The sequence below is a fragment of the Phocoena phocoena genome, chromosome 19, assembly GCF_963924675.1.
Source record: "Phocoena phocoena chromosome 19, mPhoPho1.1, whole genome shotgun sequence".
Lineage (NCBI taxonomy): Eukaryota > Metazoa > Chordata > Mammalia > Artiodactyla > Phocoenidae > Phocoena > Phocoena phocoena.
This window is the reverse complement of record NC_089237.1, coordinates 59402122-59417541: the sequence shown is the minus strand read 5'-3', so window position 1 is coordinate 59417541 and position 15420 is coordinate 59402122. Positions and strand designations below refer to the sequence as shown.

Below are 15420 nucleotides of genomic sequence, written 5' to 3'. Positions count from 1 at the left end.
ACTCCGTCCAGCTCTCGTGAGCCTTTTTTTGGTCCCAGGTCGTAACCAGAGCCAGTCTCTTCATCTCTGAGGCAGTCGGGCCGCGAGGCTGAATACTTTTCCTTCCTCTCTCTTTCGGGTGGTGGCCACAGCCCCAGTTTCTCTCCGCCCAGTCCCCAAGGTGGATTCCGCTTCTGAAACCCACCTCTCCTGGGCCACCCGCCTCTCGTGGCCCCCCTGAGTCTGCCCTCCGTCTTCCTCCTGTTCTCTCTGGGCTCAGAGGGGCCCTAGTGCTCACTGCACAGAGCCCAGCGTCTTCCCTCTGTGACCCCACGAGGCCCGGGGAGGACGGGGGCCAGGAGAGCCACGTGGCTGGTGCGTCTGCAAGAAAAGGCTGCTCTCCCACCAGGGTGGCTCGGCCCCGGCCGCGGGCAGCTGGAGGCGTGGGACTAGGAGTCTGGGCGCAGGTCCTGTCCTCACGGGCAGAGGTGCTGAGGGAGCCCAGACGGCAGAGTGCCCCCTCCTCGTCCGGAACATGGCCCTGCAGCCCGGCCCTCCCGCAGCTCCGGCTGCCCAGGGGCTGGCTGGTGCTGACGGGGCTGCTCTCTGCCACAGGACCTCCCCAGCGAAGCTCCTCTCCCGGACGCCTCGGCCTCCCCCCTGTCTCCACACCGAAGAGCCAAGTCACTGGACAGGAGGTCCACGGAGCCCTCCCTGACGGTGAGCCCGGGCGCCCGCGCTCCGAGGCCTGGAGACGCTGCTCCTGCTGCTTCTGTCCCCTGGGCTCTTCGCTGCTGCTGCCTGTGCCTCCGCGCTGGCGTCCCTTCTGTGCACGGGCCCCACGTCTGTGCGTGGGAAGCAGGTGCCGTGTTTCTGCCCCTTCTCTGGGCTGCGTGGGCATCCTGAGCTCTGAGGTCCCAGCGGAGGCGGCCACCTGGCCAGAGCGGCGGAATTCTGGCTCCGGGGAATCAGGGCCACAGGACGAACCTCCGTTCTTCTTGTTTTGGGTGTTTGTTTCTGTGACATTTTGGAGTCGGGAGCCCCCCTTTTGCTGGGCACTTGTCTTGTTCGTGGGGTCACCATGGAGGGGGCCCAGCCTTCGCTCCAGGGCATGGGAGCCGTAGCCATCGGGTGCAGGTAGGGAGTGGTCAGGCGGGTCGAGCGGGCCCGTCGCTCCCTCGGGGAGCCCCGAGTGGCAGGCCAGCGTCCCAGGAGTGAGGACAGCTGGCAGCTGTATGGGCCCTTCTCTGCTTTGTCCTCAGCCTTCCGAGGAGCCTGGGGCTGATGCCGCCCCTCCCAGGCGTGGGGCCTCCAGCGGCAACCTGACTTGGAGCCGTGGGGCCAGGGTGGAGGCTTTCTTGCCTGGAGTCTGGGTTTCGCTCGCGGGTTTGGAGCAGAGGCTCCAGGACGCGTGTGGCTGATGGGTGTCCCACTACGTGGCATGTGTTCTCTTAAACCCTCCTTGGGTCCTTGGAATAGAAAAAGATGTCACAGCCCCGTTCTGGTCGTGATGGCTGTAGAAGAGCACATGGGCCGAGGGGAGCAGTGGGCCACATCTCTTTCCACACTGGCCTTGCCTGCACCCCGATGTGTGACACAAGCCAGGCCCAGGGGGCTGCCTGCCTGCGGCCCTCGAGGTGCTCTCAGGCTGCTCCTCAGGCTCTGGCGCACAGGTGCCAGAGGGAACAGCAGGGACAGCGCCCCGTTCAGTGCCTGCGCTCCTGGTTCTGCTTCTTGTAGGGAAACGGAGACTCAGACTCATCTTGGCAGGTCAGTGGCCTGAGGGTCTTGGCAGGCTTGCTGCTGTGTCTTGCTTCACACCGGGCGTGGTCTCTGCTCTCAGTCTTCCTGTGGCCTCTGTGAGAACTTCTCAGCTCTCCTTTCAGCCATCGCTGCACAGCTTCCCTCCACGCGAAATGCCGGGTGACTCTGTCTGGGCCGTTCTTCTCTGCCTTCCGGGCGGCCCTGCGGGCGCAGCAGTCAGGCATCCCCACTTGTGCTGCTCACGGGGTGAGGGGGCCTCGCCCTCCTCGAAGACGTGCGTCCGGGGAGCAGCTCTGGCAGCCCCTGCCAGGGTGAGGGGCCACGGGGGCTCCTCTGGCAGGTGGATAGGCCCCTTTCCGGGGCCCCCTCATTGGGGGAGAGAGAGCTGCCTTGTCAGTCACCCTTTACCCAGAACCGGGACACCGATGCTTTCCTCTCAACTGTTCTTTTTTTTCCTTTCTTAGCCCGACCTGCTGAACTTCAAGAAAGGCTGGCTGACCAGGCAGTATGAAGATGGCCAGGTGAGTGGCCAGAGCTGCTGTGGTCCCTGAGGCGCCGGGGAGCAGGCGTGAGGTTCAGCTGGCCTTGTCCCTGCGGGTGTATGAGCGCTGGCCCTGTCCCCCGCCTCCAGCACACCCCCTCATCTTGGGGACCAGGGTCGTGGCCGAGACCCCATCTCCTCAGAACTGGGGGTGCAGTGGGGGTGGGGGCCGCCGGCCTGCCCGCTGCCAGCGCAGGGACTGTTCTGCTCCCGATGGGGTCTCAGCATCAGGCCTGGGGACGTGCTGCGGCACTGGCTCCCCACCTGGTGACCTTTCCCAGAAGTTTGCCGAGAGCCCAGGCTTCCCCAGGACAGGAGGGCCTTCTGGTTGTGGGGTGGAGCCAGTAGCCAGGGCGCAGTCGCGGCTCTGCAGGGAGCAGTGGACTTAAGCAGGAAGATCGAGCCATTCGTGGCTGCTGGGGTGGAGGCCAGGCCTCCCAGGAGGCGGAAGGATGAGCCTGCGGGTCCCACCGAGAGGCCCGTAGAGTCCCCTCCCCGCTTCCTGAGTGACCGTGCCCAAATGCCCTCTTCTCTCTCTACCACTTCAATCCCCTTGGCCCTGCCTGGAGCCTCGAGCCTCCCCGCCTTGCTCCTCACGGTGAAGATTTGGGAGGCCAGCCGGTTGGGTTGCTCCTGCCGGCGGCAGGTGGGCGCCCCTCTGGTTAGCCAGGGGGTGGCCGTGGCTTGCAGGTGGCCTCCTTTTGGCTTAGGGGCCCAGCGCCTATCTGCAGCCTCTGGAGCCGCAGCCCCGCTCAGCAGCCACGCCTCTGCGGGCGGAGCACACGCAGCCTATGGCCCACCACAGCTGTCCGCACCGCCTCGTCGCCGGGGAGAGGTTGTGCGCGCATGGCTGCCCGTGGCCCGAGTGGAGTCCTGTGTGTGTCTGCCCCCAGCGGGAGGGGCCGCCTGCCCTCTGCGTTACCTGTGCCCAGTGAGGTGCCCCAGGACCCTGGCTGTTGGGTGCCTCAGAGCGGGAAGTGTGGGAGTTGAGTCTTGGTTTTCCCTTCTCTTTCAGTGGAAGAAACACTGGTTTGTCCTTGCTGATCAAAGCCTGAGGTTCTACAGGGACTCGGTGGCTGAGGAGGTGAGTGTCTCAGCTCCGTTCCTCTGTAGGGACAGGGGAGGTCCAGGTGGCACCGCTGTTCCTGGGCCAAAGTCCCCTCCGGGTGGACGGGTAGCCCAGTCCAGATCTGCAGAGGAGTCTGATGTTCCCGGGGCTGGTTCCTGCTGGAAAGTGGGCTCTCTAGGCCCTGCTTTCGGCACCCAGGTACGGGGGTTTCAGTGGCTTTTCTTGTCTGTGTTCTTTGAAGAACACTGAAAGACGTCTTGTTTTAAAACTCAGGGTGAGTGGTTTTGTTCTTTCTATACAGAGATCTTGTGGTGAATTGAGTCTTTAAAGAACCGAACTAAATCTTGCCCCTTGTTTTCTGGACAAGGATGGGACGTGGCAGGTGAACTTGGCCAGCCTGGTTGAGAGTCCTGATTCCATGGTCGAACACCAAACAGAAGGGGCTCTTTTTTTCTTCACCTACAAAAAAAATCATCTATTTTGAGCAACTTGGAAGTCTGTTTCTGCACCTTTTCCCTTGCATTCCACTCCAGGAATCCTTCAGATATACTCCCACATGTGAAGAAAGAGATGTGTTCCATGTCAGTGGTTCCTGCGCTTCTATAACAGCAGGAGATCTGAAAGAACCTAGATGTCTAACGCTAGGGGCTGCTTATGTACCCTGACACTAAGTTCTGTCTGGACTGCAGTGGAAGGACGTTAGTGACACAAGCACAGATGTAGAGCAGTGTGGGTGGTGGGTCTCTGGGGGAGCCGAAAGTCAGGGGCCACAGGAGCATGGGTGTTTGGCTGTTCTCAGAGCATGGTCTGTGGACCCCTGGAGACCCGTTCAGGGATTCTTCTGTAACAAAAATAGTGTCATAAAACTGCGATGCCATTTCCTTTTTCCGTTGTGTTGGCCTTTGCACTGATGGGTGCCTCAGCCTGGTCACGCTGCAGGAGCAGGTGGCTGGCCCCGTGCATCCTTCACCGCCACGCACTGTGAAGTTACAGAAAGGGCCGTAACCGAGCAGGGAAGGCGCCCCCTTCGGTAATACTCTGTGACGTGAGACGGGAGGTTGGCAGAGGTTGCTCCGGCTGCTTGTCCAGGTGTGACGGCCGTCCCGGGGGAGCACTCGCCCGCTGCCTGCGCCGCCCGCCCCGCCGGCCACCTCTCCTCGCGGCCCACGGCCTCTGCCTGAATGGACGACGCACAAGTGCTCGCTCGGTTTGGGTGTTCGGCAGACGTTTTCTTAAAGATGAACCAAGTGAGTCTCTTCCTTCAAGGAAAACGACCGACGGAATTGTTACCAGTGATTCCGTTTGAGCTTCCAAGCAAAACTGGAACCTTGGAAAACTTGTGTTCACCATCACTAACTTGACAGTCTCCCCCGAGCTTGCAGACTCTCCTGACTGAACAGGTGGTGATAATAACAAATGCAGTGTTTGCTCCTGTACAAGGAAACGTCAGTATCTGGGGGCTCTTCCAGAGGACGAGACAGTGTCACCAGATCATGTGGGGGTGAAAGACCCCCTCAAGGAGCAGGGTAGAACCATGGGTTCTAATGCAGCAGAGGACAGAAAGCATCCCCTTCGCAGTTCACCTTCAAGAAACTACCACTTGTCAAAGGAGAACAGCCACAACGGTCGTTTTGAAAAGACTGTTAAAATTCACTTCCCTTTTCCAATCCCGTGTCTGTGTGAGGCCAGACCGTCTTCATATGCTTCAACCAAGACATGTAAACAGGGCTTCCCTGGCGGCGCAGTGGTTGAGAGCCCGCCTGCCGACGCAGGGGACGCGGGTTCGTGCCCCGGTCCAGGAAGATCCCACATGCCGCGGAGCAGCTGGACCCGTGAGCCATGGCCGCTGAGCCTGCGTGTCCGGAGCCTGTGCTCTGCAGCGGGAGAGGCCACAACAGTGAGAGGCCCGTGTACCGCCAAAAAAAAAAACCAATAAAAAAACATGTCAACAAACAGACTTGAGTGCAGAGACGGGTGTGAGAACCCAGCTGTCCTCGGAAGTGAAGCATTAAAGAGAGTTGCAGGGCTTCCCTGGTGACGCAGTGGTTGAGAGTCCGCCTGCCGATGCAGGGGACACGGGTTCGTGCCCCGGTCCGGGAAGATCCCACATGCAACGGAGCGGCTGGGTCCGTGAGCCATGGCCGCTGAGCCTGAGCGTCCGGAGCCTGTGCTCCGCAACGGGAGAGGCCACAACAGTGAGAGGCCCGTGTAACGCAAAAAAAAAAAAAAAAAAAAAAAGAGAGTTGCAAAAATCTCTTGCTGTTTTTTTTAAAATGATACTTTTTGTTAAAAAATGAAATGGGTTTGTGTACTTCAATGCATAAATTTTTTTTCAATTTTTTTCCTAATTTCTAATAAGGCAGATATCATCCGTAGGTACAACCCACATAAAGAGAAGCTCTTTGGCACCATCAATTTTTAGGAGTGTAAAGGAGGTTTGAGAACCAGGGGCATGGGATGTCTTTGGCAGGATGTGTGAAAAATGGTGGTGTGGATGCTTCTAGGTGGTGTGCGGTAGGCAGCGCCCTGCCTGTGAGCATGTACAGTTCACGGGGCACTGGCCTTTACTTTCTAAATCCCTCATTTTCTCCGCAGGCGGCTGACTTGGATGGGGAGATAGACTTGTCTACATGTTACGATGTCACGGAGTACCCAGTGCAGAGAAACTATGGCTTCCAGATCCATGTGAGCTGGGTGGGGTTTGCAGGGAGGCTGAGTGCAAGGGTGGGGCCGTGGGCCTGACCAGCTGGTGCCTCATCCTGTCCCTTCCTCTGCCCTGGAGCTCCTCACCCCACCCCCAATCTGTGGTCTCAGCAAACATTAGCATCTTTCTCTCAAGGCTGTCTAAAAGGGTTTTTTTACCAAAGGTTCTTTCTTTTTCTCCCATTTTTTAAACGCTGGAGTTCAGGCCAGTTGGAAGGTTGTGGGATGTGGGAAGTTAGAGTGAAAGTGTTGAGTTCTTAACTCTCAGGGTGCTGGGTTTTTATGCACTTGTTCTGTCCTTCATTCATCCACTTACCCACTCACTGGAGTCCTTTCTCCCCACAATCTTGTGAAGGCCTCCCAACGAGCAAGGCATTGCCCCGTCCTCAAAAAAATAATCTGATTGGACAGATGAAACAGTCCTCACTGGCCATGTCATCAAAGCTCGGGGTTCAAGGGCTGCTCAGAGGTAGCGAGGCTCGTGGTGAGGGCACCGGCCCCCGGCTACCGTGTCTGCCCTCACTCTGATGCCACCTGTAAGTCTGAGGGTGCCCCAGACCACCCTCACACTTGATAATTTGCCAGAAGGACTCACAGAACACAGGAAAACACCGTACTTAGGACTGTAGATTTATTTTAGCAGAGGGATACAGATTGGTACCAGCCCAAGGAAGCAACGCGTGGCGAACTGGACTGAACAGGAGGGCCCTAAATGAAGCTCTCGTGCCCTTGGGGACGTGTTTCCCTCTCGGCGCTGACGTGTGATGACACACAGAGCTTCCAACATGGGAAGCTCGCCCAAGCTTCAGGCCTGGTGCCAGGCCCAAGCCTCTGTGTCCAGAGTTTTTATAGAGGCTTCATAACTGATCAACTGAACTGCTGTCCACATGGTCAAACGCAAGTGCCAGCCCCCTCTCCCCCAGAGCCTGGCTGATGTCGCATGGCCAGAGCCCCAGCCCTTCACCGCATGGCTGGTCCTTCTGGTCTGGCTAGCCCCACTGTGCATCACAAGGGCACAGGGCAAAGGCCAGACCTCCCTTGGGGAAAGCTAATTCTTCCCCCATGAGAGCCTTAGGCGTGCGATAGGAACCAAGTGGCCTGACAGCTGTCACACTGGGGCTCCCCGGCTGGGACTCCTGCAGCGTCACCTTCTGACATTTGGGCCCAGAGACTCAGCTGTATCTGTGGATTCAGCCTAGATGCAGCATGTGGCAATGACTAATACTAACCAAACTCAGAGGAGTGAGTTCAGATCTGAAGGCCCATGAATTCATTAAAAGGAAAAATCCAGCCCCCAGTCCACCAGGCTGCAGGGCATCCGTGGGGGGCACCGAGTCATAGCTGAAGGCGGCGCCAGTCTGATGCCCTTCTGCCCCTCGTCCCTTTAGGAGGAAAAGATATGCTCAGTGAGCTAGACCTCTAGCCTCCTCTCTGTGGACAGATTTGGGGATGGTGCCAAGTTCTGGCATTGTGGGCCGCACGCTGAGCCCCCCCGCCATCTTTTTTTTTTTTTTAATTTATTTTTGGTTGCGTTGCTGTGCGCGGACTTTCTCTAGTTGCGGCGAGCGGGCTTCTCATGACGGTGGCTTCTCTTGTTGTGGAGCATGGGCTCTAGGCACGCAGGCTTTAGTAGTTGCGGCTTGCGGGCTCTAGAATGCAGGCTCAGCAGTTGTGGTGCACGGGCTTAGTTGCTCCATGGCATGTGGGATCTTCCCGGACCAGGGCTTGAACCTGTGTCCCCTGCGTTGGCAGGCGGGATTCCTAACCACTGTGCCACCAGGGAAGCCTCTCACCTCCCCATCTTGAAGGGCAGGCTTCTCTGGGCAGGGCACCCTGGGGGTATGCGTCCATTCCCATCACTGAGCAGGTTACATCATCATGTTCTAAGAGGTCACTTTCTGTGCAGTAAGGCCGTGACCTGGGACTCTCCTGGTCACAGATGGGGCGTTTCTGAGTCACCTGTGCTCCCTGGCTGATGTCGTCCACCAGCCTGACCCCTCGTCACTTTACCTGGGTGGGGGGCAGTGAGCTTATGAGTTCTGGGGCTTTCTCATGAGCCCCGTGGACTGGGAGTTCTAAGTCGGGAGAGATGGCGCCCAGCACGGGAGGCCAGCTTCCTGGAGGGACTCGGCCTGGGTCACTAGGGAGCTTTAGGATCTCGAGGGGCAAAGCTGTCCCTGGCCTGGCCACCAGACCTGGTGGCATCTACCAGGGGGCTGAGTGCAAAAGCTGGCGGGTTGGCATGGGGAAGCCCTAAGTGCTGAGTTGAGAGTCAGCCTTGCCCCGAGTTGTGGAAAGCACCGGAATGTGGAGGCAGCTGAGTGTCTGTGAGACACACCTGGTGGAGCAGCAGGGACGGGAGGCCAGGTGTCTGGCAAGCGCAGGGCGCCCGGGAGAGGGAGGGGCAGGGTCAAGGGCTGGAGACCCAGAGTGCGGCGAGCCGTGTGCGGGAGTTGGCGGAGCCTGCAGCGTCCTGGCCCGTGGTGCGTTTGAGGCCGAGATGGGCCCTCTGAGACCGGTAGACAAGCAGCCAGCGTGTGGGCCTGGGGCCGGGAGAGAGCTCGTGGCAGCTGAGAACTGAGGTTGTGGGAGAAGGTGGCCGAGGTCACGCTCCATAAACGGCACACCAGGAGCAGGAGACGGCTGGGGGGGCCAGCACTTCAGGGAGCCTGGAGGCCACGCCCCCCCCCCACCCCGGTTGGCCTGCGTTGGGGGGAACCGGAGGGAGAGAGGAGTGGACGTGGGTGGTGGGCTGTGGTCTAGATGGGGCGTCAGGCGGGGTCTGGGGTGGGCCGAGGTCACCCCGTGCCGTGCTGTGCTCTGCAGTGCCCTGATGCTCTCTTAGTTTTGGCCCCTGGCCATGCCAGCTCCTGTCCTGAACCCATCTTGCTAACAGTGTCTTCCCATCAGCTGTTTTGCTGACGTCTCATGGGTCCATTTATGAGTAGCCTGAGCAGCTTGAAGAGTTCTGATCCCCTCACTTCTGTAAGACAGGAGCCCATGGGCTCAGAGGCAGGGGAGTGGACTCTGTGCAGCCACCACCCACATCCCCACCCGCATCCCCACCCCTCCTCAGCTTTGCTGGAGCCGCGTGGGCCGCTCAGGGCCACAGGGACTGTGTCTCCAGGCCACTCATCACCCACTGCCCATGCTGCCCCCTCCTGTGATGTCCTTCATCTTGATTGGCATCCCACCAACTCACCCAAGTGTGTGGGGGGTCCAGGGATTGTCCTTGAGGTGCCCCCCCACACAAGCCTGTCAGTGCTGCACTGTGCATGCCACCTCCTCCACCTCTCTGAAGCCCCTCTCATCACCTGAACAACCAGCCCGGCCGCCCAGCAGGTCTCCCTGCCCCTCCTCAGCCCAACAGACACAGCCCCCATCGGGCCCCAGCCACCACTGAGCCTCGTGCCTGCCACTCCTGTCCCCGGTCACCCCGTGAGCCCGTTGTGCGTGGTTGCACGCCCCAGGCCCACTCCCTCCACCTGGGTCATGCACCCCTTCCCCGTCCACTCGCCCACCCTCCCTAGCCCTGCCACGCCCTGGCCCCTTCCCGCTGCTCCCCGCACGCACGTTCTCCTTCCTTCCAGTCTGCGAGCTCCTTAAAGAGCAGGGAGTGTCAGTAAAAGTAAAGGCCTGCTGGGTCCCGTGGGGAGGGGACGCCCGGGTTAGCCACAGCCATGACAGTGTTCGCGGCTTTGCTCTCTCCTTTGCCCTCCAGCTCTGTTCATCCCGAGTGGGGCACATACCGCACCCCTGGGACAGCCACCTGGCCTCCAGCCTCCCTGCGGGGCCTTCTTCAGGGGTGGGGAGGTGCCAGTCACTGCTAACTCCTCGTCTTCTGTGTAGACAAAGGAGGGCGCCTTCACCCTCTCTGCCATGACATCTGGAATCCGGCGGAATTGGATCCAGGCCATCATGAAGCACGTCCGCCCGACCTCTGCCCCAGACGTGACGAGGTGAGCCGGCAGGGTGCCCGAGGGGCCAGCACGGCCTTCCCCCGCCGTCCTTCAGTCCGCTGCCCACTCACTCTCCGCTTGGCCTTCTGGGTTTTCTGCCTCAGGTTACCCCTCCCCCTCAGGCCTGGCCGGCGGGAGAAGCTCCCCAAGGGCCCGGGCACTGAGCCACGGCTGGGTGAGGGCGGCTCCAGATGCCGCATTCACAGGCCACCTAAGCGTTTCCTTTTCTTGATCCTTCCGCCTCACTCCTGAATCTGCTGGATTTCCGTGCAGCCGTGACAAAGCTCTCTTTGCATCTCTTGGTGCTGGAGGCCAAAGTTGGGAAACTGTTCCCCGTGTCAACATCCATGCTTCATAAACCTCGTGATTCGCCCCACACCTTCCTCCTCCTGCCCTGATGGTTAGAAACCTGAAGTTTTCATTTTACAAAAAGCAGAGAAGCTCCCCGTGTGTGGCTGGTGCTGTGATGTCGAGAACTCTGCCGCCCTGATCCTCACGGCTTTGGCGCCTTCGCCGGTTCTGAGAGCCTCTTGCTTGCGGTTTTCGGTCCGGTCGTTTAAATGCTTCTTGAGTGACTCTCTTGTGTTGGAGGTTGTGCCCAGGGGGCGACCCTGGTGCCCACGGAGCGCTCCTTGGCCCAGGGCGGCCTCACACCTTGGTCAAGTTCTGGCCTCCTTGCTAGTGACCTGCACCTCTTTGAACAAGGAGGCAGGAAGGGACCCTAAATGGAGGACTCTTCTCTCCAGTCCTTCCGTCCTGTGTTGTCTGTTCGATTGTTTGTTCATTCCTTCATTTACTGCACGAACAGAATACCTGGTTGTTCCCGAGTCTCTACGACCAGGAGCAGAGACCAAAGCTCTTTCCGGGTACTTTGAGGAGGCTGCGTGCGGTGGTTGGGGCCCGGCTGGGGTTCGTTAGCCTTGGGATGTCGCAGGTGTGTGGCTCTGGCCTCAGAAAGGGCAGGAAGGACGCGCTCAGGCGACACATGGCTTGGGAGAGGCGCCTCCCCTCCGTGTTGGGGCCACAGCCCATGGGGACAGTGTCCTCCTGATGAGCAGTGTACTCCAGGGTCAGCCGCCTCACAGCCGGGGTGCTTGCCTCACCCAGTTTGTTCCGTGCGGGCTTTTATACTTTGAGGAAAAGAGGGATTTTTTTAGTGCAGCAAGGCCATGCCCCGGAAGGTTATTGGAAACAGGTACGGATGTCAGAAGCGTGGGTTTGAGCTGTACACCGCGGCCCCCCGGGTGTGCAGTCTGGTGGGGAGTCGCAGGGGCTGCTTCTGCGGATAGTGGCGGGTCCGGCTTGTTGTGTCATCCTAATGGCTTATGCAGTCCGAGGCCTGGGCCAGCTCTCAGTTCAGTGGCGTTGTTGAAAAGGTCCGTTCTGGAGAAACTGTGTGCAAGTGTGTGGTCTTGACTTGGAAGCTCCCAGGGCCGCCTCCCGGGACAGGGAGGATGCTTCTTCTGCAGGCTCCCTTCTCTTTGGCCACCTTTCAAACACAGGTGCTCCCTGGAGTCCCCAAGGCCCAGCCCTCGCCGCGCTGGGGGTCTTCCCACCCTGTTTTGAGGGCTTGGGCGGGACCAGAGGCCACTCGGCTCGGGCCAGGGTCGCAGGCTCTTGTCCTTGGAGCCCGGAGACCTCTGCCTCGGACGGCGACAACCAGTGCCCTACAGCACCCTGCCCGGGGACCTCCGCTGTGGGGCAGGTGGGGGGAGGCGCATCCAGCTGCTGGGCAGGCAGAGGTGCCCCTTGAGTGTCCTGCTTCCTGCTCACCTCTGCCCCGGGTGGGCTCAAGCCCTGTTCAGTGAGCCCCTGCCTGGTGCCGGCTCGTGGGTGCCACCTGGGCCATCGAGCTCACTGGCCCACAGGTGGTCCCAGGGCCATCACTCTGATCCGTCTGTCACGCCAGCCACCCAGAGTGGTTTTTCAAAACACAGACCTGACCGTGTTACTTAAACCTGCTTATCAAAAACCCATGAGCCTTTCGAGGGAAGCGGTTGTTGGTCTCGCTTGTTCCGTCACCGCCGGCCCAGTGCCTGCGTGCCGTGGGGTCTACCTCCCACGTGGCCTTGTGTGGGTGTGGCCGTGCCCGGCGCAGCCTGAAGGGGCTCGCGGCCCCCCCATTATCATCCTGCAGGAGACCTCTGGGCCGTTGTCTGCGGCTCCTTTTCAGTGCCACTTGGGGTTCCCTCCACAGACGTGTCAGTGAGTCAAGGCAGAGTCTCCCCCTTCCTTGTGGGAGCCACAGCCACGTAGAAAAAGGCATGTGGTGACAGCAGGGAGCTGGGCCCTGTCGCCGGGAGCCCCGCCTGACCAACTGTCTCCCCCGCCCCAGCTCGCTGCCGCAGGGCAAAGACCGGAGCAGCTCCCCCTCGGAGACGAGGCTGCGGGAGAAGCAGGACGGGGAGCCCGGGGAGCCAGACCCCGAGCAGAAGCGGAGCCGGGCCCGTGAGCGCAGGCGGGAGGGCCGCTCCAAGACCTTCGACTGGGCCGAGTTCCGACCCATCCAGCAGGCCCTGGCCCAGCAGAGAGCCGGTGCCCCGGGGCCTGCCACCACACGGCCTGAGGCAGAGCCCGGCGAGCTGGAGAGGGAGCGTGCGCGGCGGCGGGAGGAACGGCGTAAGCGCTTTGGGGCGGTGGACGCGGCTGACGGGCCCAGCGTCGACGACACGGCCCTACGCATGGAGGTCGACCGGGGCCCGGGGCCGCCCGTGACCGCCGACCTCAGGACCCAGAACGTGCACGTGGAGATCGAGCAGCGGTGGCATCAGGTGGAGACCACCCCTCTCCGGGAGGAGAAACAAGTGCCCATCGCCCCACTGCACTTGTCCCCTGAGGATGGAAGCGACCGACTGTCCACTCCCGAGCTGACCTCTGTGCTGGAGAAGGAGGTAATGGCCGGGCGGCATGGGCAGGGCAGCTCCGTGCAGCCCTTCCCCGGCACCCGCTGTGCCTAACCCGCCCGAGGGACTTGCAGGCCCTCAGGCAGACAGACACGCGACAGCCCCCCCACCACCACCGCCTCCCCGCCGAGCGCAGTGCAGGCCTGAGGCATGCTGGGGTGGGGGGTGGCAGGGAGGGCACCGGGCCCTTCTGGAGACCAGAGGAGCGGCGCTGACACTGAGAGCCAGAGGTGCCAGAGACGGGGCGGGTGGGCTGCAGGCCAGGTGGGGCCCCGTCTGCCCTGCTTCCGCCACGCACTAGAGGCTGGGGGCGGAAGAGGCATGTGAACAGAGTTAGCTTTCTGTCTGGACTGGGCAGCCCTGCGACCCTCAGTGAGACCTGATGGGTGCGGGGCAGGCAGCAGGAGGCGGGGCTGATTCTAGGTATTGGGGGCAGGACGGGCCTGCTGGGGGGCCTGGCACGAGCCTCCTCCAGATGCAGAGGTGGGTGAGCGGTCCCCGCACTTGGTAACGTGACATTTCCCTTCACGAGGAAGCGCCCAGAAGTCAAACCTGCAGAAGCTGGGCCGTGGGTTTGTGAGTCTGAGCAGAGGTGCCACGGCCAAGGAGGTGGAGTTCCACCTGCCTCTCAGGAGTCCTCAAGGATGCGATTCACGTGTGCGCTTGACTTGGGTGGCTAACGAAATCACAGCTTGGCCGCTGGCCTGCCTTCACTTCTCATCCTCTTTTTATTTGGTTAGGTTCACGAGGCTGACGTTTATCACTAGCATCAACGCTTGGATTTTTTCCCAGTTTTTTCCATTTTCTACGCCTGTTAATACAGTAATAGAGGCAAGATGTGGAAAAGTAACAGTTCAAACTCACGTTGCTCTAAAGAGCCAAAATGAGCCTGCAAGTCAGCAGGCCACACACCGGACCCTGAGTTCGTTTCAGACGGCAGGGTCTGAAAACCAAGGTCCGCGTGCTGGTCGGCACAGTCTGCTGCACGCCCAGCTCCCTGCTTGCCACGGCCCGGCAGCGGGGCACGTAGGCGACGTTCCAGAGAGGGGCAGATGGGTGACGGCTGGGTTCACAGCCAGTGACAGCAGGGGCGTGAAGCAGCTCAATTCTTGAGGACCTCTTCTCACGAACAGAATGTTATATGAAATCCATTGTATCCAACTGGCCAGACAGGGTTTCCCCAGAAGCCAAGGTCGAGCCTGGCCTGAGACCTGCCCTGCGGCAGCACGGGCGTGCTTGGCCACGCTGAGGACCCCCAAAGGACCCAGTGGGCAGTCTTCCCTCTGACAGGGGCACGAAGTCCTCATTTCCTGGTGGGGTCTGCACCTGGTGGATCCTCAAGCAGGTCCACGTGGAGCTTACGTGGCTGCCCAGGTTGATTCACAGCTTGAGCTGGAACCTTGGGTGAAGACCTGACGAGCACATCCACCCAGGTGTGGCCGCCTGCAAGGCCCTCGGAGGCGCCACTGAGCTCCAGCCCAGCTGGAACTGGGCACACCACCGAGCGCCTGTGCCGTGCTGCTGCTCCTGTTACCGCCATTTTGCTTAAAAACGTGTGTCTTTTTGCCAACAGTTGGAGCAGAGCCAGAAGGAGGCCTCAGACCTTCTAGAGCAGAACCGGCTGCTGCAGGACCAGCTGAGGGTGGCTCTGGGCCGGGAGCAGAGCGCCCGGGAGGGCTATGTGCTGCAGGTAGGGCTGCGGGGCCGCCACGGCCGTCCAGGCGCCCTCGGGCTTCAGTGTGCAGGACCCAGGCAGGCTAGGAACGTGCAAAACCGAGTGCCGGGCCTCTGGACGCCTGTGCCACTGGAGCGGGCTCCCTGGGCAGTGGGCTGCCTGGGTCTCCTCCTTGTGCAACAAGTTGGAGGATCTGCCTGAGCCCTCTACGTCGAAGGGTTTTTTAGATGTTTTCAATAGTAGTCCTTCTCCTTGGCTTCCCAGAGTCCACTGTATATTTATCATCAACATCACGTGTTTGCATGTTGTTTCTAACTTTGCACAATGGCAGCGTTAGTCCCACTTTACAGATGTAAGGACTTGGGTTAACAGCCACATGCCTCCTTTTATGGCCAAGCCCATGGCAGAGCTAGAACTGGTTTCCTGCCCCTGACCGTGTCTGTACCACACCTACAAGGCAGCCTGGGGCTGTTACCACTAGCCTAGTGGCCCATTTCTTACTTTCTGCCTAGGCTGAAGTTTGAGGGGGAAACATGGCCGCCCAGCCCTGAGCCAGCCTGCCCAGTGGTGTGGAGGGGAGGGAGGGCAGCAGCCTGAGTCCTGAGCTGAGAGTCCAAACCTAGCGTCTTCCTGCAGAGGCCTCTGTGCCAGAGTGCCGCCCCCCCCCCCCCCCCCCCATGCAGCAGCAGGCATGCCACAGGCATCTTGCCAGGCAGGAGGTCACCTGGATGGAGCAGGCCAATGTGAGCCAACTCTTCTGCAGCGTTTCAGGCCCTGCTCTAGTTCTGGGGTATAAAACAACACTCTCCTGCCCCCTCAGCCAAAGT

The 15420-nt window shown here is 60.4% G+C and overlaps 1 protein-coding gene across 3 annotated transcripts in view; it reads left to right on the top strand.

The window, feature by feature from the left end:
* Nucleotides 1–15420, top strand: part of MPRIP (myosin phosphatase Rho interacting protein) — a 129963-nt gene that overhangs the window by 96428 nt on the left and 18115 nt on the right. For all 3 annotated transcript variants that reach the window (XM_065897607.1, XM_065897606.1, XM_065897605.1), the window contains exons 9-15: nucleotides 595–699; nucleotides 2208–2264; nucleotides 3300–3368; nucleotides 5949–6038; nucleotides 9906–10015; nucleotides 12351–12906; nucleotides 14492–14608. In XM_065897607.1, coding sequence (XP_065753679.1) covers nucleotides 595–699; nucleotides 2208–2264; nucleotides 3300–3368; nucleotides 5949–6038; nucleotides 9906–10015; nucleotides 12351–12906; nucleotides 14492–14608 — 1104 coding nt within the window. The remainder of the gene's footprint in view (nucleotides 1–594; nucleotides 700–2207; nucleotides 2265–3299; nucleotides 3369–5948; nucleotides 6039–9905; nucleotides 10016–12350; nucleotides 12907–14491; nucleotides 14609–15420) is intronic.